Consider the following 24,416-nt stretch of genomic DNA (forward strand, 5'->3'; position numbering starts at 1 on the left):
TTCAAACAATTCATAATGAAAAAATGCTTTCCACCCACAGAGGTAGAACTAATGAACTGTTGAGTGCAAACTGAAATATAATTTTCTTGGGTTTTTTTTTTTTTTTTTTGCAACACAAATAATATGGAAACACTATGCATGATTTCATATATGTAACTGAAATAATTCTGCTTGCCTTCTTAATAAGTGGGGAATTGGGAAAGGGAGGGAGAAAATTTGAAATTCAATTTAAGCACACTCAAAAAAATTTTTTGGAAGATTTAGAAATTTTTAAATAACTTTTTGGGAAAAATTTTGATAATCTTTGAGAAAGCTATTTCATTAAAATGCTGGGAATAGAAGGCAGATCACAGACTAATAGTTTTCATTCATTTCTTAAACTGGCAAGCCCTAGAATCAAATTCTTGGTACTATGCATTCTTAAGAAAAAAATGGTAGTACTTAAAATGTCCCTCCTTAGACTATGAAAAGATCCCTTAGACATTCAAAAAGGTTATGTACATTCAAAGAGCTGAGTCAACTATAAAAGAACAACACAATTTTCTTCTTCATGGAGCAAAGTTGAAGAACAAGAAGTGTATATAGTGGATTAACACATTTGGATTCAATAAATGAAAATTCAATTTTAGGATTCTACAATGTGTGGAAGGACATATTTATTTCTTTATTTGACCTACTATACACTAACATGATAATGATTAATACAAATAAGAAAAAAAAACTTTAGAACTGAAAAGCATGAAGCAGGAAGAGCAGAATGTTATAAACAGTTTATAAATAAATGTACTTTGAAAAAGAAACTCAACAACCTACTTGTAAGAAAGGGAAAAGCAACACAAAATATCTATTCAGAAAGTTTTCTTCAATTCAAGAATGGGGCTATTTTATTTAGGAGAAAAAAATGCCTTAAAAATTAATCTGGCTTGGAATGTTTGCTGGAGTGACAATTTTATACATCCAGAAAAATAAAGTCAGGTGTTTATGCTTCTGGAAGGACAGAAAAAAAGCAGATAGGAAATAAATTCAAGAAAAGATTTTTTATTTGAATACAGGCTCTAAAAGTTGTCACAACAATGGCAGAACAGATTCAGGGGCTAGGAAATATTTATGATCATTGTGTGCAACAAAAATGTACAAGATACTATTTCTGGATAGACTGACCACAAGAAATTACAGAATTGTCAAGCTAAGGGGAAAATATGAATGATGAAACAATGGCTTTCTTAATGCTAAGAAAAGGAAATTCAGTCAAGTGATATGCTTTTCTTAAGCATCTACTATATGTCAGGCTCTATAAACTTTCTATTACAGATAGTTCCTGCATTAGACCGTAAAGTCACACTTTGCAAATTCAACTTTACATAAAAATATTTTATATAAAGAATTCTGAAAGAAATACTCATTGCAAAAATACACTAATGTTAGCTTTACTGTACAGTGCCATGTTCTTGCTCTCTGTTCCTTGTCTTGGTATTCTGGAGACTTCCACCTTCTTTCCCCCTCCAAGTAAAAGCAGAAGAATGAATATGAGGAGAAATCACCCACACAGCCTGTGCTCCTGGATGGGGGCCCGATTTGAGAGCTCCAAGACTAAGAAAGGAGACCTCTGTCTTGTTCTACCCTTCCACCAGTGATTTCTTTCATCCATCCAAGCTCAGGTACTGTGTGTCTGTGCCCAGTCCCACATATTGCCCATATGCTCCTGTGTGTGTCCAGTCCTCATATGTCTGCTCCCATGCATTGTTCCTCTTAGTTCTAGTCATACCCCACATGGCTGGCCCTTGCCCATGTGTTCCTCCTGCTCTCACTTCTCTCTCCTGGCCTCTATTTGTCCTTGAACCATATGCCAATACTTCCACAACATGTAGTTTCCTTCCTGCCTCATTTCCTCCCTCTTCCCCACATCTGTAGGCAAACTCACATTATGTAAAAATCTCTTTATATAAAAGATCAGCAGAGTCCACTTACATAAACTGAGGTCTGAATGTTAATAATCAGTGCTGAATTTGAAATTAAAGGACCCATTCCTACTGCTATGATTTAGACTAAGTCATTTATCTCTCCAGGTCACAAAGTTAGATAGGAGTTTAGAGTTGGAAGGAACCTAAGAAATCACCCATTTCATTTTCTCAATCTCTAGAATGAAGAAGTTGTACTAAATAACTTCTGAGGTCACTTTTAGCTCTACATGTTATTATCCAATGATGATGCAATTAAGTGCACCATAATAAAACATACACAGAACTAATCAAATATCCACTGTGTGGTGACCCTGGGCAAGTCACTTAACCCCAATTGAAAGAGAGAGGAGGGAGGAAGGGAGGGACGGAGGAAGGAAGGAAGGGAGGGAGGAAAGGAGAGATGGAGGAAGAAAGGAAGGGAGGGAGGAAAGGAGAGATGGAGGAAGAAAGGAAGGGAGGGAGGGAGGAAAGAAGGAAGAGAAGAAGGGAGAGAAGGGAGGGAAGGAGGGAGGAAGGGAAGAAGGAAGGAAGGAGAGAAGGAGGAAGGAAGGAAGGGAAAAAGGTAAGAAGGGAGAGAGGGAGGAAGGAAGGAAAGGAAAAAGGGAGGGAAGGAGGGAGGAAGGGAAGAAAGAAGGAAGGGAGGGAAGAAGGGAAGAAGGGAGGAAGGAAGGAAGGAAAAAAAAAAAAGCAAATATCCACTGTGTGCAGAAATCTGGGGCATAGTAAAATCAAAAGCTTAAATTTCACTTGCTGATGACTTTGTGCAGGTTATTTGCCTTTCTTCTGCTTCAGTTTCCTCATCAATAAAATAATGCTTCTAATAGTAATATGAGGGGTATGGTAAATATGGTAAATTATAAAGGACAACATAAATATATGTTATTACTAGTACTACAGATGTTAGATTTAGACCACAACCAAGGTTTTTTATACCGATTTATCTTTTCCTTTCTAAAATGTAAAGAATATTAGAAACAGAGGCAGACAAACTTTGCCTAGATTAGGGACCATGGGACTGCAATATTTTCTAACTTGGAGCTATAGGGTTTTCTTAGCCAATCAATACTTGTGATTGGGCAAATTCCAAAAAGTTTATTCGCCATATAAATCAGTTGATTAAAGTGAAGTATACTTTCAATTTTCTTCATCTGTGACCATATAAAATGATCAAACTTACTTTAAAGATGAGTTTTGGGGTTCCTGTATTAGCAAATAACAAGATGAAAGCAAACTATCCATTTCCTCCTCATCTTTCAAAAGAAAAACATTAATTAGGCATCCTAAGGGGGAAAAAAAATTTGTGAATAAAAAAATAAAATTAACCCAAACCCTAACCCTAAATGTAGTAAACAAAATAGTGATAGTAGGTGAAAGTGAGTTGTGACTCTCTCATTTGCCAATAATTAGCTATAGGACACTGAGTAGGCCAATATCTTTGGGTCTTAGTTTCTTCTAAAATGACAATTGGACAAGATGATCTTACAGGTCTCTTCCCATTCTAAAATTCAGTGATTATGATATTACATTTGTGTTACATATCCAATAATTTCCCTATTTTTAAAATGTAACTCCTCTGTCTCACTATTGATTTAGGTTAGATAAAATTAAGGGTTAAAGTACACTTTACGCCTAACTTTAAAACAGTAAACTCACAAAGCTTACTTAGTATCTCTGGGCCATAAAAGGACTAGATAAATGAGCTTATGGCTTTGGACCCATATTTTCAGTCTTTTAATATTGTCCTTAAATATGAATGGAAAACCTCTCTTAGATGCTATTCCTGTCAACATCTTAACAAAAAAAACAAAACAAAACAAAACAAAACAAAACGCTACTTCATGAAATTCAATGCTCTAAAAAAAATTGGCTTAAAAAAAAAAAAAAATCACAGTTTAGTGAAGATAAAAAACCCAGCAAGTACATGCTTTTAGTCAATAAACTTTAACATAGTATTCCATTAAGCCTAATCATGTATAATATCAAAATTTTTAGCCTATCTATTAAACAGATGAAAATGCAGCTCCAGAATGGTAATTTAAAAGCAACAGAATTATAATTATTAGTATAACTATTCTAAAAAATGCACCAAAATTTTGCACACTTTGGAATTTTTCCATCCCTAAAATTGAAGCAGTCACAAACTGATATACACCTTTATGTTCTCAGTCAAAAGAGATATAATACACCAAAGCACATTTGATTAAAGATCTATTTCTGTTCTCCTTAAAAAGGGAATGACAATAGCAAAAGAAAAAAAAATTGAACGCACCATGCAGCTTCTTAGTCTTACACAATAAGTTAATGTTTTTTTTTTAAAATAATTCAATTTATATTTTCTCAGTTGCCAAATGTCTCCCTCCCATCTTTCCCTTTCACTGAGAAAGAAAAAAAAAATAATTACAAATATGTACAGTCAAGCAAAGTAAATTCCCATGTTAGCCAAGTCCAAAAGAAAATGCTTCAATGTGCATTCTGAACTTATCTCTATCATGGAGGTATGTTTATAATTAAACGGAACTGTGTCTTAATAGACATTTAAGGATAAATGTATAATCCTCACAGTTCAATTGGAGGTTAACTCAATCACTCCTCAAATTCAATGAAATGACTCCAAAATACCACATAATACATTCTAACCATACATCCAACCAATTAATAAATACCAAATTCAGTGAAATATCGATTTGGTACATATATAAATCAGAAAGAATCAGAAAGAAGATTCTAAAAATAGGCCCCCTGCCAATTTATCATCTAGAAACTCTAGTTAAGATATCAATTACTAAAAAGATAAGAAGTCTGCTAATATTTTCCTGGTTTCTCTCTTACATGGAAAAAGACATGATAATGGATTTTGTCAATTTACCTGTTCTGCCTCCACATAAATGAGTGGAAATCCCATTTGTTTGGTCCATGTACTCATCACAGCTGCAATAGGTTTACCACTGGCATTTTCTAAACTTTCCCAAAGGTCCTCTGCAAAAGAAATGCAATCAATGAAAATTCGAAGTCTTTAGGATTCTTTATGAGAAACAAATTAGAAATTAAATCTACATCACAAAGATTTGACATTATTTGGGTCCTCCTAGATTGAATTCTAATGTAAAAACCAATCATTTGTTTTAAATTAAAAGGTTAAGCTTTGATTAAAGTTATCAATAGCACTAAGTGAATGAACATATTTGAATAGTCTTGTTTTCATTTTATTACAGATGACTAAGCTCACTTAATATTTTCTTGTGCCAGTGTTTTCCTATAATATCTATTATTTCTATTAAAAGTTATTTACCTTCTCCAAGATAAATGGTAAAGAAAACACTAACTGTTCATATTCAAACAGAAAGCAGCTAAAATTCATTAATTGACAAATTAGTAAATTGTTATCCATTTTGACACTCTTGTTCTCAATCTGAAAGTTTACTTACCTTCATTAATTTAAAAAAAAAATTACATTGTGTCTTGAACGCTATACTAAGCTTGGCAAATACAATGATTAATATTATGTCCCAGTCAAATGGGGAGATAATATGTTCACAAAAAATTATAATACAGAACAGAAAATGTAAAAATACATTATTATCAAATGTTATAGAATTCAGAAAAAAAAGCAATTACCTTAAAAGGAAGGGATAATTATAAAAGGCTTCTGGAGAAGTTAACATTTAAGTTTGGCCTCCAAAACCATACAGGAATTGAAAAAATGGGATGATGGGTGGGGAGAGAGACAGAACTGTTTTGTTTTTGCATCTTAGCACCTAGAGCAGTTCAGGTAATATTAGTGATATCAAGTATCACTGCTAAATCTATACCCCAAAGACATCCGGAAAAAAAGGGAGAAAAGGGATTATTTGTACAAATATATTTTTTGCAGCTCCTTTTGTGTAGCTAAGAATTGAATGCCAAAGAAATGCTCATCAACTGGGGAATGGCTAAACAAGCTGTGATATATGACTGTAATGAAATATTATTGTGCTGTAAGAAATGAGAAGCATAATGCTTTCAGAAAAACATGGAAAGACTCACATGAATTGATGCAGTGAAACAAACATAACCTGAAGAATGTTGTATACAATAACAGCAATATTGTTCAATGAAGAATTGTGAATAATTTAGCTTTTCTCAGCAATATAATGATATAATACAATCCCAAACTATTAATGATGAAGCACATACTATTTGCCTCCAGAGAAAGAACCAGTATTGACTGACTACAGATTGAAGCAAGCCATTTTTTACTTTCTTTCCATTTTTTCTTTTATTCAAGTTTTGTACAAAATTACTAATTTAGAAATGTTTTACATAATTAATTGCACATGTGTAACATATATCTGATTGCTAGTATATCAGAAAGGGAAGGAGAGAGGGGAGAATAGAATTTGGAACTCAAAATTACTAAAAAAACAAAAAACAAAAAGTCCCAAAACTGGGGAAAAGAAATGTGTGGCTCAGCAGAAAAAGAGAATAAAAGGTGTATTAATTTTAAAATAGTAAATGACCTAGGCAAATAATGAACCATAAAACTGGAAAGGTAGAGCAGAGGGACTCAGAATATGAGATTAAAGAAGACAAGACTTCACGTTAGAGCTAGAGTGGACATAAGTGATCTACATCCAATCCCCCTCAAGGTCAAGTTATTTAACCCAAAGATACAAAATTGGTTAGTGACAGAACAGGGATGACAATTGAAAGGAAATACAGGTTGTGAAAAAAGAGTGACAAATCAACTTTTAAAAATATTAAACTTGATATGGTAAAATGAATGTAAAGGAATATTACTATTCTATAAGTAATGAGGAGCAGGCTAATTTCAGAAAAGCCTGGATAGACTTAAATGAAATGATGCTGAGCGAAGTGAGCAAAATCAGGAGAATACCATACACACTAACACCAAAACTCTTAAGAGTTACTATGATATGAAAACAACTCTTTTCAGCAATAGTTATCTTAAGACAATTCCAATAGACTTTGGATGGAAAATGCCATCCACATCCAAATAACTATGGAATCTGAATGCAGATCAGAGCACACTGTATTTTTTTTCTCTCTTATGGTCTTCTCCTTTTGTTCTGTTTTTTTTCCCACAACATAATAATAAAATGTTTGTACAAATATAAACTATATCAGATTGCTTGCTGTCTTGGAGAGGGGGAATGAAAGGAAGGGAGAGGTATAAATTTGGAACTCAAAATCTTACAAAAAAACTTTGAAAACCATCTTTTCATGTAATTGGGAAAAAAATATTATTAAGTTAAAAAAATTTTTTTATATTAAATTTGGGATATCATTGGGACACTGAGACATATCGAGCAGACAATGGGTTACAAATGTGAAGCTTGAAACAAAGAAATCAAGGCTACAGATCAAGATTAAGGAGTTATCTGCATGGAAAGTTCAGCTAAAGCCAAGGGAGTTGAATTGAGATGATCAAAGAAAAGGCTAACATTTTGAAGGGAAGAAGACCAATGAACTGAGAAGAGACATAATGAAAAACCAAATTGATAAAAAGGAATATGGAAGTACTTTTCCCCCTAGAAGCAGTGAGAGAAGAATGTTTCAAAAAGATAAAAAGACAACTGGGGTTAAAGAGGATGAGGCCTGATAAAAAAGTCATTGGTGATCTCTGAGAGAAGTTTTAGCAGATTATAAAAGGCTTAAGAATAGAACAAAGAACCAGCGAAAGCTTCTTTTGAGAAGTCCAGGCAGGAAGAAAGGTCAGTCTCAAAGTAGGAAGACTAGGGAGATGATGTTATTAGGAACAATCTGGCAAATTGAAACAGTTTTTTTTTTTTTTTTAAATTAGCTTCAGGAATAAAATATTAAATTACTCTGACTAATCATTTTATTAGTCTTGTTTACCTATCACTTGATGTATTAATAAATTAAACAATGTATCAGTTTGTTACATTAGTTACTAACACAGGTATAATCTGCCTAGTTGGTAGACAAGTCAATTAGTGACTTTTAACAACTTGTGCTTTCTTTCCCTCCCTTCCTTCTTCTCCTCCTCCCCACATTCACACCCATACCCCACAAGACTAAAGAGACTTATCCCAGAAATCTATTTAACATACTATATGCTCAAGATTACTACTTGGGGCAGTCAAAATAGTGAAGCAAGAGCCAGTAATTCTGCCTACCTATTCCCAAACACTCCCTTCCACAACAACCTAGAAAATGTACCAAACGGAATTTTCTTTGGGAAAGGTAAGAAAACGTTACTGGGAGTCATTTTTTCCACTCTAGAAAATTTAAGAAGATAAAGAGGTCTACACACATTGGAATGGGCACTAGCTAGGAAAGCATCACAGCAGCAGTGAGTAAACCAGTACAAAAGGACATAAGGGGACTAAACATCTGAGCAGAAATGTTGGGGATGCTTGTAAAAGTCCTTGAAGAAGGAATGGGTGCCATCTAATAGCTCTGTTGTCCATTTATCCATTGCCAGGTCCAGACAGAGAGGAGTGGTAATGAAAATGAGAAAGCACTGCTGACAGATCCCTTAAGGATGGAACCTATGCATGGGTCTCTTATGTGTTGTGATAGGGAATTTGAATTCTCGAAAAGCAAAGCAACTGATATTTTTGACTTAAATTCACCCTTTGTAAAATAAAAGAAACAATGAAGAGAACTATGCTTCTAGACTGTTTTGAGCAATGCAGGAAAAAAAATTGCTAAAGTAAACATGATGATCATGACATTCCTGAGGACTTTGGATGTTAAGATTACCTAGCACCTTCCTTACCATATCATTTCAAACACCAACCAAAAAAGAACCTGAATACAAAAAACTATCATGGGGAAGCTTGAAACACATAAAACAATGACTTGAAAATCTTGATAAGTATGGGGTAGCTAGATGGTGCAGCGGACAGAGCACCACCCCTGAAGTCAGGAGGACATGAGTTAAAACCTGACCTTAGACACTTAAAACTTCCTAGCTACATGACCCTGGGCAAGTCACTTAACCCCAATTGCCTCAGAAAAAAAGAAAAAGAAAAGAAAATATCGATATGTAAAGCCACAAAGGAAAATGCAAACTGGAAACAAGTATTGTTAGAAGATCTAAAGAAATTTAAAAAAAAAAAAAAAAAAAAAAAAAGATTTAAAAATCAGACTAGAATAACAGCTATGAAATTTATGGCAGTTTTATAGCCCATTGGATGTAATTCTAGAATAGCTGAGACAGCTCACTATTTCACCATAAGTTCATTAGTACATCTATGTCCCCCTCATCCTAGAGTTACTTCTTCTAATTAATAGTGATTTAGAGCATTTTTTCCCATACAACTACAGATAGCTTTTATTTGTTTTTCTGAAAACTGCCTGTTCATAGTTTCACAAACTGCCAGGGAAATGGCTGAACAAGCTGTGGCATATGATTATGACAGAGTACTATTATAGTATAAGAAATGATGAAGGGGATGATTTCAGAAAAACATGGCAAGACTTACATGAACTGTTGAATAGGGAAGTGGGGAGATGGATAGGTGCATAGCAACACCAATGTTGCAATGATTATCAACTGTGAGAGACTTCGTTAGTCTGATCAATATACAATGATCCAGTTAGTCTGATCAATACAATGATCCAAGAAGTTCCAAAGAACTCACAATGAAAAAATGCTATCCATAACAAGAGAGAGAACTGCGAATACAAACTGAAAGATAATTTTCTCACTTTCTTTTTCTGGAAATATGGGTTTTGCATAATTCCACATTAGTACACATATCGCTAGCCTTTTTCAGTGTGTGTGGGAAAGAGAGAATTTCTGAGACAAGAGAGAGAATTTCCAATTTCTTTTCTTCCCAAGCCCAATCTCCAGGGTTCCACCAAATCCATCCTAAGCATAATATTGACTTTAACATATGAAAAATTAAAAAGTATATTAGGAAAGGTACACCAAAAGAAAAGTATACATCTAGGGAGAATGGAAAACTAAATTCAACACAAAAGCTATTTATAGCAATCTAACAACTCAACTATGTCCAGGTTACAATGGAATTTTGGCATTCTAAGTGGTCTATCTACATTTGGCATCCATATCCTTTCCTATTTCTAACAACATTTTTTTTGTATACTGAAAAATTCAAAAAACTATGTCTTTCTGTCTTTTGTATCTGAGCAAAATCTACCCACTCTTAATTGTGTACTCAGTAAGTAAGTAACCATGAAGATCAGAGATTCGAAAAACAACTGTGAGCTTTACAAGTCAGAATACAATGAAATGATTTCATTTTAGATTTATAATCCCACATAACCATTTTTATATATGATTTAATGGTCAGTTATCTTACAACTGTCTAACAAAGCAAAACAAAAGTTCTAGAATATGGGCAATAGCCTAGGGTCTTCTGCTTGAGGTAAATATAGCACCTTTAAAGAATTAAAGTAGCAGCACATACTGCTGAGCCAGGAAGACAATGGATACAATGACTTTTGACCCACTGAGACATACTCCTAGGAAAAGGTAAATCACTTACTATGCTATACACTAATCTAAATGGAAAACTGGGCATGTGAGACAACACTGAAGTTGTTAGGAGTCACTGCATCACATTCAAGGATTCTTGAATATAAAATGTTAAACTTCTTTCTTTTTTCATACCCCTGAAATATTAAAGATTACCTGTGGCTGCATTTTTCTGTTGGAACTTCGTTAAGTATATGTTCATTCCTTTCTTAAAGTCCTGAAAACATACAATTTTCAAAATGATAATTTGGTCACTATCAGATTTTTGCCCATATCCATACTGATATTATCTTTTATCAAAATATTCCACTATTGCTTTTTATTCAATTTATTCCTACATTTTGAAATTAACTATAATTACAATCCAAGTACCAAAGTTAGAATTATACATTTTAAATGTCAATTCTACCACTATTTATAATTATCAAAAACAAAATCCTTTAGTAGAAAATAAAGAAAAAAATCATCCATAAACAATTAATATATATTTTAAAAAAAAACTCACAAAAGGAAATTCAGAAAAGGACATTCAAGCATAGCTGCATTTGTACTACAGTTAAATTCGACACATACTAAAAATTTTTTTTAAATAAGGTACTCTTAGGAGTCAAGATTTTATATGTAAGCCTCCTTTCTTCTGTTCTTTGAATATGGAAATGACCATTTAAAAAGTTTTTAAAACATTCTTTTCTACTTCCATTTAACATATAAATAATATGTATTCTTTTTACAAGATCAACTATCTCAGAGAACATTGACAACCAAAGTAAACAAAAACTAAGGCAAACTAAAACCTGGGAACTAACTTGTTTAAGCTATTAGAAATTTAATCCAAATAAAGAAGTCATTTCTAAAGATAACATATTAACACATTTCTTCATAGACACTAAGTAATACTTCACTATAAATTTTACCACAAATGGTAGAAGATTGTTTTGTGTATGTGCATGTTTTTTTTTTTTTTTTTTTTTTACCTTATCCCCAATGTAGTCATGCAACATTCTGATGACAGATGCCCCTTTGCTATAGGATATAGCATCAAATATCTCATCAACTTCGGAAGGATGGCCCACACTGACCTGCCAAATATGGTATGATTCAAAGTTTATTAAAGTAGAAAGACTAAAAAATTAAATTACTTTCCTGAAAAACCTTTATATCCAACAAGAGATCCACCCATTATATGTGTTACTGACCTGCTACAAATTTAAAATAGCATATTAAAAAAGTAGAATAGTTAATCTTATCTCCTTTCCTTCATTAACTCACAAAATAAAATCAACCTAATATGACTATGTGGAATGAAAGAATAAAAAAAGTTGGGAGTGGAAGAGTGTGAAAGAACTATAAACTAATTATTTCATTAATTTCTCATATCAAGAATAATTATTTATAGCTATGTAACACCATGTTCAATGATGTCAGACTCTCATTTTTGATGTCTCACTCTTGTTACTTTTTTTCACATAAATTAATTGGGATAAAGAAATGTCAAATGACAATAAAAAGTATTAAGAAGAGCAATGGAAGCAGCTAAACTGAGTCAATTTTTTTCAGGCAAGTTCTTTTTAAATTTTTCTAAAATTTTGTTTTATTTTTCAGTTCTAAATTCTATCTCTCTCGCCGCTCCTCTATCACTGAGGAGAAAAACAAAAACCATTACAAATGTTTCATCACACAAAACAAACTCCAATATTAGTCATGGCCAAAAAAGAAGTTAAGAAAAGGAACAACACTTTAATCTGAACTCTATGCTGAGTCTATTTTCTATATGAAAGGGAAGAGTATGTTTGAACGGAGTTCTTTGTAGTTGTAGTCAGTTACTGGGTTGACCAGAAACAAAATCTTTCAAATTTCATTATCTTTATAATACTGTTGTTACTGTCTAAATTGTTGTCCTAGTTCTCCTTACTTCACTTTGAATCAGTTCCTATAAGTCTTCGCAGGTTTTTCAGAAACCAGTTTCTTCATCATGTATTAGCACAATAGTATTCCATCACATTCATATGTTTTAGTTTGTTCTTCCATTCCAACTGATAGGCATTCCTTCAGTTTCCAACTCTTTATTAATACAGAAAGAGTAGATATAATATTTTTGTATATATGGACTCTTTCCCTTTTTCTTTGATCTCTTTGGTATATACATTTAGGAGTAGGGCCAAAAGCATGTAGAGTTTAACAGTTTTTTGGACATGGTCCTAAATAGCTTTCCAGAATGGCTGAATCACCAACAGCACATTTTTTTTCCCCACATGTCCTTCCAACAACTGTTATTTATCTTTTTTGTCATCTTAGATTATCTACTGAATGTGAGATAGTACCTCAGTGTTATTTTAATTTGTGATTTAGAGCATTTTTTAATATGGTTGTTAATAGCTTGGACTTATTCCTCTAGAAACTGCAAATTCATCTCTTGATCATTTATCAATTGAAAAACATAACTCTTATTTGTGAAAATCTGACTCAGTTCTCAAAATATCCTAAAAATGAAAACTTTCAGAATAACTTTCCATAAAAACACCCCATATACCCATGCTTTAAAAAAAAAATTCACTTGCATTTGTTTGCTTAAAACCTTTTTAAATTTTATAAAAATTACCCATTCTACCTGCTGAGAACCTCTCTAACTCTTGCTTAGTCGTGAACTCTTCTCCTTTCTAGAGATCTGGTAAGTTAATTTCTTTCATATTCCATTAATTTGCTTTTTACACATTTTCTTAAATGTGTAGCTTATAACTATACTTCAGTAAGCAAGAATATATAATGTAGTATAAATTTATATGACAAGATCAAACACATTCCTAGCCTACTTTAAAAGTAACCTAGGGAGCAGCTAGGTAGTGTAGTGGGTAGAGCACCAGCCCTGAAGTCAGGAGGACCCAAGTTCAAATCTGGTCTCAGACACTTAACACTTCCTCGCTGTGTGATCCTGGGTAAGACACTTAACCCAAATTGCCTCAGCAAAAAAAAAAAAAAAAAATTAAATTAACTTTTAAAATAGATTTTTAAAAACTGAAAATATCAGATTAAAATTAACCAACTATGCAAACCTTTCCTTTTTTTGGATTCTTTGAGAATATTTTTTGTGTAACAAGTTATTTTACTGAAAAATAATAGCTTTATTTTTAAGATTAACAGCCAGAAAGAATAGCTTATTTAACTTACTTCAATAGGATGACTATTATCTAAAGCATCAAGTTCCTGAGCTCGGGTATAATCAGCAGAAACAAACTGAGTCCAGATATCATATTCTGGGAAGCAATGGTCTACACACAGATATTCGATCCAAGAAGCAAAGCCTTCGTTTAGCCAAAGATGAGTCCACCATTCCTTTAAAAAAATAAAAAATAAAGTAACATTTTAAGAAAACATCCATTCAACTAATTTATAAAACATTTCAGTCTATTGTCACAACAATAGCAATTTAATGAATTATAAAAGCAATTCAAAACTGAAGTTTCATAAAAAATGAAATCAAGCAGAACCATATGGAACAGACTACAGAAGTTTAATGAGAGTGTCTCAAATGATACTAGCCACACTTTTAGGTAGTTTTCGCTTTATTATATCCAGAAAAGGAAGGGGGTAATGGATGTCAAAGAGATCAAAAATGAGAACATGCTTGCACAGAGTTTATATAGGAGAAATTCTTTTCAAAGAGAAAAGAGTATTGAGAGAAACAAGGCATCCTCATGCTTGCTGAAAATAAATCATTGTCAATCATTACATAGATACCTAGAAAAGGCTATATGAATTATATACACTGAAGGATATGACCTATTGACCTATCAGTGGGATGGTAAATAGTAGTTTGAAAGCTGTATAGAATTCTATATGAAACTGTGTCCTGAATAAATAAAATCAATTTTGGATTAATTTGAAGAGAAAAGACCTTGATGCAATTTTCAGTATATTTAATAAGACAAATGCAGAATGAATTCCCAGGGATTAGTGTAACTATGAAAGCAAAATGCCCTCCAACTTTACTTTCAAATTCCCAGATCAGATTTTTTAAAATGTCCATTTTGCAAGCTGGAGATACTCACTAGTCATAAATTTGTCATGCTATTTATTCCAACTAAGACTATAAGCAAGCACAAAACTTTTCTCCAATTAGTGTAAAATGATATGTCCATTTCACATAATTTAATTGTAAAAAGTGAGTTTGCATTTTATGATTAGGAGATCTGAAGTTATCTTAAAATGTAAAACACATCCTCTCCCAGTAGAGGGAAATCATTCCTAAAGGCCTCTCCAAGAAACCACAACTCACGCCCTCTTCTAAAAGCTGTGCAAAAACATTCTTTGTTTGGAAAGAAATAGCTAACCCACTTTTGCTAACAAAGATACTTTTTGCATACCTCTCAACTTTCAAGGATGAGGACATCACTTTTTACCGTGAATTAGATCTCAGAGAACTTTCTCCCCTCAAAAAAACATTTTTAAGAATGTAGTTATTATCAAAGAGATTTATTTTCAAATAAAAAGGTGGGTTTTCTTTAGAAACTTCAAATATGCCATGTTGATTTGATGAATTCCTCATTCTTCTCCTTGTTATGACATATGGACCCAAGCTCCATCCAAGTCACGTTCTGCTGTTTGGCAGCCAGAATACCACATTTAGGAAATTTGGCTGGCTTCATAATCTTCAAGTCCTTTCACTACAGTGTTACTTCTAGTTCGTTTATTAAATACTGTGCTTTTGGCACAGCAATCTCCTTCCCAACCTCTAACACAGTTGGCTTCCATAAATAGTATTTGTTTAGGGGGTGAGAGAAGAGTGGCAGACTAAGTCTGAAGGACAGGGACTATTCACTACAGAAAGCTAGTAAACAAGGTTTTCAGTATGACAGTGTGGGAATTTATAAACACCTTTTAGCTTCACTTTGATTTCCACTTAAAGAAGACAAAGAGAAGAGGGGAACACAACATAGAAAGATCATACCCCAATATGAGTGTTCATATTACATAAAAGGGACTCATAGAAATTATTTTAAAAGTCTTAATAAGTGACCCCCATTGGGAGAGGGAGGAAAAAAATTTGGAACTCATAATCTTATAAAAGTGAATACTAAACTAGGTTTACATGAAAAAAAGAAAATACTTTTAAGGGAAAAAAGGAACCTATTTCCCTCCCCTCCCAAAACTCTACCTGGCATCAGAGCCAGTTTAGCTTGGTACCTGATCAGAACGTTTGTCTTATTAAAGCAACTTAATATTTACAGGTAGGTGAAGGATATTTAGATCAATGAAACATTATAAATAAATATGAAAACCAGTTTGATACCTTTTCTGCTGAACAAATAATATTCAGAAACACCCAATCAATAAAAGAATTCTGAAATTCATTTTTCAACAGAGACCTTTAAAACTAATTCCTTTACAACACCCATTTATTTCCTTGTGTATAATACTACAACCAACCCCAGAAATGCTGCATAGTCAAGAGAATTTGCAGCAATAGCAGGATGAAGGTATTGAAAACACTTAAAAAATATTAGATACCATAGTAACAAGATTTCCAAACCATTGATGGGCGAGTTCATGTCCCACAACCAGAGCAACCCATTGGCGGGATGAAGAACAGGAATTTTTTGGATCAATAAGCAATGCAGTCTCCCTATGTTTAAAAAGAAAAAAATCAAGCTGATAAATACTGCAAGAAAAACTAAAGTAGTAATAGGAAAATACACTGAAAAAAAAGTTTCTTGCAAAATATTTTGCATAAAAAATCAAATTTGATTCCACAGATTTACAAGGAAAACAGTATTCCATCGTATGCAAAGACAAGAAAAAAAAATCAAATTAGATCAGCTCAGCTCTTAACAGAACCTAAATACTTATAAAAGATCAAAGACTTAACCAGAAAGGAATCCCCGCACTTTGAAGATAAAATATGAAGCTGTCTAAAATCATGGAATTTCATCTAGAAGATAAGGAAGAATCTTGTGTTTCTCTAAAAATGGAGAAGAGAAAAAATGCATTCCATATAAACAAAAAACAAAACACTGAGCTGACTATACTTGAGCAGGCAACTGAAACTGGAAGCTAGTAACTTGTTTACAGACAGTGCTTTATTTAAAAACCATGTTTGTATAGTGGTAATAAAGATGTAAAAACCTAGCTAGAAAATATACAACTGAGGGCAGTTTTCAAAGCTAGAGAAATAACTACAGAATTATTATGGCAAGATCATACATCAATTAAAATGAAGAATCGTCTGAAAAATTCTACTAATGAGCATTTTGAAATCTCCCAGCTTTGCACAGTAGGCTTAAAGTGCTCCAATGACTTTTTGAAATGCAGTTAGGGATATTTTTTTTTTTTAAAGAAAAAGAATTAATCAAGTCTATTATACTACTTTGTAATTGTTTGATATTCACATAGAATGTCAGCAGTCTGTATATGAAAGCTAAGAAAGAAAAGATAAGGCAGGATAATGTGCTCTCTACATACCTATAAGTAACAAGGCCCCAGTTCTCCATGGCACCTTTATAAAATAAACACAAAAAAATTATGGATATTTATAATAAATTCTACTTATAATATAATTTAAAGATCAATACAATTCAGCAATAAAATGAAATTTACTTTACCAGCTGCAAAGTCTGCAATAGCAATGAGATCAATTTTGGGTAGAGGATAAGGAACATTGAAGTAGTCCTTATAAAAAGGTAGAGTTTTAGCAGCAACCTACAAAAAAATGAACACTATGACAGGCCTGATTAAGCTTTTGATTGTAATTAGCAGATAAATCATAGGGGAAACCTAGGTATTTCAAATTTCTAAATGCAGAAAACACCATCTCCGAAAGGCTATATTCTCAAGATTTACAAAAAGTAGTTATTTAAAAAATATTAAAATTATAGCTACATTATTTCCCTTCTGCCCCTGGATAAAAAGTCAGTATATCTTTTTTGTTATAATTTGATTCTTTTGATGTGCATATTGCAAAACAATCATTCAATATGAAGTTATCTGACCAGCAATAGAGAACCAAAAAGACATTTTACTTGTTATTATAAAATTTTATTTTTTACTTGTTATTATAATTTTACTTGTTATTTTGTTATTATAAATTTTACTTGTTATTATAAATTATAAAATGATCCATTAGAAATAAAACTCTCCAACATGGATTCCCACCAAATAATTACCTCTAATGCAAATTTTCCTTGTTCTGCTTTGCCAACAGGTGTATAAACACGAACACACACACCATCTTTTGACCTTGTTTCAACAAAGTCATATTCTCCCACAACAAATGCTACCAAGTATGTTGACATGACTGGTGTACGGGCAAACTTTACTTCAACCAAATTTTCATCATCAGGGTATGGTTTTCGATCAATTACATTCTTTCAAATAGCAGAAAAAGAAAGATACATACATTAGTCACTGACAAGCAAGGAAGTCTACAAAAGACTGCAAAATTCACAAAACTTTTCTTCAGGCCTTTCTTTCCCATTTAAAACCCTTATCAATTACCATCCACAATAGGCCTAGATCTATTACACAGTCCTGACTTCACCAATCCAGTACTGAAAGCTCTCTAACTCATTCATACTAGAGTACTAGGAATCAAAATATAACTTCTCTGGGGAGGATATATATTATAAAAGATACTTGGAGCAGGTGAATATAAAGAAATCATTTGTTCATGGGAGAATATTGTACTACATCAGAATTACAGATACTTTTTTGGAAGATGGAAACCTTTCTTAACCAAGTATACATATCAGACAGTTTAAGAAACTGACCAAAGTTTGCTTGTGAAGGGCCTACCAATTTTATGCTTATTAGGTTCCATCACTTCCACCAATTCAAGTACTTGTCTTCCTCTGCTTAGGTCAATAAAATCAGATCTTAAGAAAGAATAGAAAAAACTCATTTGACCTAAAGGCACAAATATTTCAGTTTTAGGGATATTTGCTTTCTCAGGGATATCTGCTTTTTAATTATCTAGCAAGGAACAAAAGAATAAAACTATGGAATTTCATATAAATCAGTCATCGGGAGAGAGATGTGTTTGGAAGCTTCTGAGCAGTCTCTTTCTAGTGTTACTGGAATCATTATCAAGACTGCCTCCAGTCCTGCCCTATAGGGTAGGGACTGCTACTTTGCTTATGAGTAAGATTAGCCTGGATATATGAAAATATGATTCTAAAATATGTTTAATTATCAATACAACTTCCTTTATAACACAAACATAAATTTTGCAGCTTACTGAGAAAAAGCCAAACTACTTTCTCCCATTACAGTTTTAACTTGATTCTTGCTTAGCTACTTGTAGTTAAGATACCTTAAGATGATATTTTTTTCAAAAGAGTAAAGACAGTAAATTCAATAAAAACACTTAAGAAAAAGTTAAATAAGTAAAAACTAAATTTCTAACGACTTCTTACAAATTCCAAACCACTTATTTACACATACATACCATGTTTGATAAAGCTACTCTGTCCTTTGGGACAACCAATGAGATGTCAAATGTTGCTTTAATAGCAGGTTCATCCCAGCAAGGAAAAGCCCTCCGGGCATCAGTAGCCTTAAAAAAAAAAAAATTCTAAATTAGCAAAATAGTAAATTTCACGAAGAAATCACAAACATTCCTTTTTCTGTTGGCTATCATCTACTAAAGGCCTTAATGATAAATACCATAATAATACTTTAAATTATAATTCTGTTTTATAACAAAATATTACAGCATTTATTTTAATCTTAATACCAAAAGCTTTGCCAATCAATAATGTTCACCCCAATAGGAGAAAGAATATAAAAATTAATATAGTATGTAGCAAGGTTAGGGCAAGAAGAAAAGTCATCTCCCTTATTTAAAAAAAAAAAATGAAAAACAGTTATGAAGCTAAGGAATAGAAAAATCTTTTGAAATGCAAGTTGGTCCCTATTTTTAAATTTCCACAGTACTAGTTTTCTTCAACTTACTTGGTTCTTAGAATTCAATTCTAGACATCTTGATGTGCTTTAATCTTTAATAGGAAAAGTAGGAATAACAATGATATGGGATATATATCATCTGATAAATAAAAAGAAATGTACTTCTCTACTAGTTCACACAAATTATATCACCTTTGGGGGCAAAAAAACTAAGGATAAAAGCTAAAATGACGCCAGCTTTCCCACCCCCACCTCGATCTAACAATTGAATCTTTCTTAAAAGAAAACAAAGCCAGTCTCATTCAGACAAAGCCAAAATTCTAAAAACTCAAAGGAACATTTCCCATTACACAGGAAATTAACTTCATTCTTTAAATGGTCCAGTTTTAGTAGGAACTTGCCACTTTTCAGACACTAAAAAAAGTTTCTGATTATGAAGACTGCCATTGCTATAATCAATCTAAATACTAAATATCTACTTCAGTATCTATCTGTTTGGTTTTGTTTCTTGTAAATGCAGCTGGTACAGAATGTCCCAAAAGTCTCAGCTCAGTTTAATTGTGTAAAAACTGGGCTGAGACTTTTGGGACACAAAGTATAAATTCCATCACCATTATAGTTATTTTACTAAATATCAGACAAAGATCTTGAAACCACAAACACAATTAAAGGCTAATATTATCTGAATTTGACTAATTACTTAATATAATGAAATAATCTTTACTTCAAATACTAGTTAATATTTAAAAAACTAAAGTAGTAGGGAAAACAGCACATACCTCAAACTGTGTGACAGCAGCATAGCGCACCTCTCCAGAAGGAGTGGTATATTTACTTCTATAGAAACCTTTCATTTTATCATTTAGCTCTCCAACAAAATCTATCTTTAAGGTTCCTGTACCTGTGACAGAGGACAAGTGAAAATCACTATCATGCAATTAAATATAAAACTGCTAACTTTCAAAACAGTTTTTATTCAGTTGGCATCTTAATTTTTTTTTTCCATGTATGCCTTAGAAACAAAAATAAATAAAATTGAGATTCCAGGAATGATTCTAAAATGAACCTTAATACTTTCACTTGTCTAAAAATCTATTTCACTTGTTTGGTGGTGTAACATTTTTTTCATGTGACCAAAATTACAATTAATATTGGATCTTATTCTTTTTATATTAAACATGGTGTGTATATATATATATATATATATATATAAATTCAATATAGGCATACATATTTGTACAATTATCTTGCTGCACAAGAAAAATCAGGTCAAAAAGGAAAAAAATATGAGAAAGAAAATAAAATTCAAGCAAACAATAACAAAAGAAGTGAAAATTCTATGTTGTGGTCCACACTCAGTTTCTACAGTCTTCTCTCTGGGTATAGATGGCTCTCATCATCACAAAATCATTGAAACTGGCCTGAATCATCTCATTATTGAGAAGTCACATATTACATACTATTTAACAAAGATAAATAAATTCATCTATGTCACTTCATTAACTTTCAGTCTAAAATGACTAACACAGGAATGGTTGGGCAGAATATAATATATAAATAAAAAGGAATATTATTGCACCTTGGGAAATGATGCCCATTATATAAAGTATAAAGAACTAAGAGATATATTGGTAAGATTTATATGTGATTTGATGCTAGGTCAAATAAGCAGAACCAGGATGACAAATTTATGTCTACAAAAATGTAAAGGAAAATTTGTAATTTGACTGACACTGGAAATTCCCTGTATCAGTGCCAGCTGGTACCTACTTTGCAACTTACAGTCTTTGAGAATTACTAAAGCACTGATAGGCTAGTAATTTGCCTAAGGCCACAAAATCAGAATTTGCCAGAGATAGGACCTGAATCCATTCTACCATATACCTATCTAAAATACACACATACACACACGCAGGCGCACACACATGTATAGATGTATATAAGACAACTACATAACAGAAATAAATTTTCAACTGCTCTTTTTTTTACATTCTTTATATGCTGGAACGTATGTCAATGTTAATAGTAAAATCTAATAAAAATTTTTTAAACTGTCTATATACAATAAATCCCTAAGAAAAATTTATAAACAATCTTTGTTATCTAGGTTCACTCAAAATAGGATAGCGGCTCTTCATCTTGACACTATTGTAATTCTTTATGAAAAGTCATGGACTGATCTAAAAAAGATGCCGATAAAATGAACGTTGAAGCTTACCATCTTTTCAAATAGCAAATAATTATATATGTTTAATTTATAAGTAATGTAATGCTGACAAAAATGTAGGATAAGTTAGACAATTCCATTTAGTCCTAGTTCAGTACAATCAGTTCATCAGAAACTAATTTCCAGAGGAAACAGATTACAAGTGCTTCTAGGGTTCAAGACATAAATTTAAAATTGCTAGAAATCAACAACTATAGAATTGTTATCAACATTTCACAAACCAGGCTATACAAATTAAAATTACTACTTGCTAACAGACTAAGCCTACTGTTTGTAATATTCCTAAATTTAATTAGAAGGAGGATTATAAAGAAACACATTAAAACATATATCCAGAAAAGTACCATCATTGTTCAAACAATCACTTTGGAAGTCACACACTTAGTCTTAATTATGTTATTCAGACTGCTTTGGAATGTGCCTTTTAGAAAGAACTTCAGGACCTAAAGCTTGAGTATCAGTCAATCATGAAGAAAGTAATGAAGAAGGAAGCATGTATTTTATTAATTTCTTACTATCTGTATCCATAATTCTGGGAATACCCAAAAAAAAAAAAAAAAAAAAAAAAAGGCAAGACAGTCTTTGTTTTCAAGGGAGAAACAACAAAACAAGTTTCAACTGAAAGTCAGATGTAATAGTCCAGTGGGCCTTGCTTAAAATGGCAAATGAATTATTTTTTAAAGAAGGGGGACTTGAAATGATTCTAAATTTGAATGGCTACTAGTACTTCACCATGAAAAGTGCTGCTCCATTGATTAAGTGTTATAAAGACAACCAGGCAGCATACTTGATGGTGGAGATGCAAGAAATGGACTTGGACTTCACTTCATCAGCGCCAGTTTCAAATTTTTGCCCTCAAATCATTAGCTGTTTAATAAGGTAAAATAGAAAGATTACTAACTTTACCTATGATCTGTTGAAAATTTCATGCTGTTATTAGGAAAGACAAACAACTTATAAGATCTACTGAAATTCAAAGTAATGAGAACCTCTTTCTTTCAGCAAAGATAAATGCACAGAGATCTAATTCAGTTCCAGTTGATCAGTGATAGACAGTAACACTGGGAAATGAGTATAAACTGTTTGCATTTTTGTTTTTCTTCCCAGGTTATTTTTACCTTCTGAATCCAATTCTTCCTGTGCAACAAGAGAACTGTTCAGTTCTACACACATATATTGTATCTAGGATATACTATAACATATTTAACTTGTGTAAGACTGCCTGCCATCTAGGGGAGGGGGTGAAGGGAGGGAAGGGAAAAATCGGAACAGAAGTGAGTGCAAGGGATAATGTTGTAAAAAATTACCCATGCATATGTACTGTCAATAAAAATTATAACTTAAAAAACTTTTTTTAAATGACAAAAGATATATGCACAGTCTCACAGAAGATTATTTGAAAATAATGCCAAATGTTATATCCTAGTATCCTTCTCCCCTGACTGTCAGAATCTAGTCCTACTAGCTCTTCTTTTCTGAAGATAAAAGAACCATAAATCTGAAAATAAAGAACCATGGTAACACAATGCTAGAATTCCTGCAACAAATGACAACAAAAATGACAGGAAGTAAAAACTGAGACATTCCCCTTACAGTCTCAGTTTCATTATCTTTCTAGTCTTAACACTTTTTCATCTTACCACATTCTCTACAATCTATTGGACACTCCATTTCCTGACTCTGGGTATTTTCTCTGGCTATCCCCAACATCTAATCTAGAACTCTCACTCTCATTACAGACATAGTAATAACGTTTGGCTCCTAGCTTCCACCAACTTTTTTTTCCAAGTCCCAACTAAAATCCTACTTTCTCCAAGCTCTTCCCAATCCCCTTGAATGTTAGTGTCTTTCACATTTGTTGATCACCTCCATTTCATCTGTTTATAGCTTGTTTGTGCATAATTCTTTTTATGTTGTCACTCCCATTGTCCTATAAGCTTCTTGAAAAGAAGAACTGTCTTTTACCTTTCTTTGTTTCCCTATTGCTGAACACAAAGCAAGCATTTAAATGACTACTAACTGAAAAATGGGTGAATTAGATCTCAGCTTCTTAAACTGTGAGTTAAAACCCCAAATGGGGTAACTGAATATGGAGGTTAAGAAACTATGATTTTCAATAATTGTCTGATTTGTGTGCTGATTTTATATACCTGCATAACCAGATTATGTAAAAATTTATATGGAAGCTTTTCCACTTACAGGTTTCAGTATGACTGAGGTCATACCCTAATAAGGTAAAATAAGGTAAATAAGGTCTTAATTATCAGGCAAATATGGATTAGAATAAGGCTGGTATTATGATCTGTTAAAAAATCTATTTTACCTTTTTAAGGGGTAGCTATATTTTCATTTGATTAAAGTCCCATCATTTTTATTCTACAAAAATGAATAATACTATATGCCATAATAAGAGCTGAGAAAGATATTAAAGGAATAAGAATAGGCAATGAGGAAACCAAATTATCACTCTTTGCTGATGATATGATGGTATACTTAGAGAACCCCAGAGATTCTGCTAAAAAATTATTAGAAATAATCCACAATTTTAGCAAAGTTGCTGGTTATAAAATAAACCCACATAAGTCATCAGCATTCTTATAACTAACAAAATCCAACAGTCAGAGTTACAAAGAGAAATCCCATTCAAAGTAACTACTGATAGTATAAAATATTTAGGAATCTATCTGCCAAGGGAAAATCAGAAACTTTATGAGCAAAACTACAAAACACTTGCCACACAAATTAAGTCTGCTCTAACTGGAAAAATATTAAATGCTCTTGGATTGGGCGAGCAAATATAATAAAGATGACAATACTACCTAAACTAATCTATTTATTTAGCGCTATACCAATCAGACTTCCC

The 24,416-nt window shown here is 32.5% G+C and overlaps 1 protein-coding gene across 3 annotated transcripts in view; it reads right to left on the minus strand.

The window, feature by feature from the left end:
• The window catches only part of NPEPPS (aminopeptidase puromycin sensitive), an 84,380-nt gene that overhangs the window by 21,624 nt on the left and 38,340 nt on the right, over positions 1 to 24,416 (minus strand). For all 3 annotated transcript variants that reach the window (XM_031966132.1, XM_031966133.1, XM_031966131.1), the window contains 10 exons: positions 20,106 to 20,227; positions 18,869 to 18,976; positions 17,589 to 17,789; positions 17,028 to 17,124; positions 16,888 to 16,921; positions 15,937 to 16,051; positions 13,597 to 13,761; positions 11,406 to 11,510; positions 10,588 to 10,648; positions 4,828 to 4,937 (listed from right to left, as the gene is read on the minus strand). In XM_031966132.1, coding sequence (XP_031821992.1) covers positions 4,828 to 4,937; positions 10,588 to 10,648; positions 11,406 to 11,510; positions 13,597 to 13,761; positions 15,937 to 16,051; positions 16,888 to 16,921; positions 17,028 to 17,124; positions 17,589 to 17,789; positions 18,869 to 18,976; positions 20,106 to 20,227 — 1,118 coding nt within the window. The remainder of the gene's footprint in view (positions 1 to 4,827; positions 4,938 to 10,587; positions 10,649 to 11,405; positions 11,511 to 13,596; positions 13,762 to 15,936; positions 16,052 to 16,887; positions 16,922 to 17,027; positions 17,125 to 17,588; positions 17,790 to 18,868; positions 18,977 to 20,105; positions 20,228 to 24,416) is intronic.

The sequence above is a fragment of the Sarcophilus harrisii genome, chromosome 4, assembly GCF_902635505.1.
Source record: "Sarcophilus harrisii chromosome 4, mSarHar1.11, whole genome shotgun sequence".
In the NCBI taxonomy this organism is placed as follows: Eukaryota; Metazoa; Chordata; class Mammalia; order Dasyuromorphia; family Dasyuridae; genus Sarcophilus; species Sarcophilus harrisii.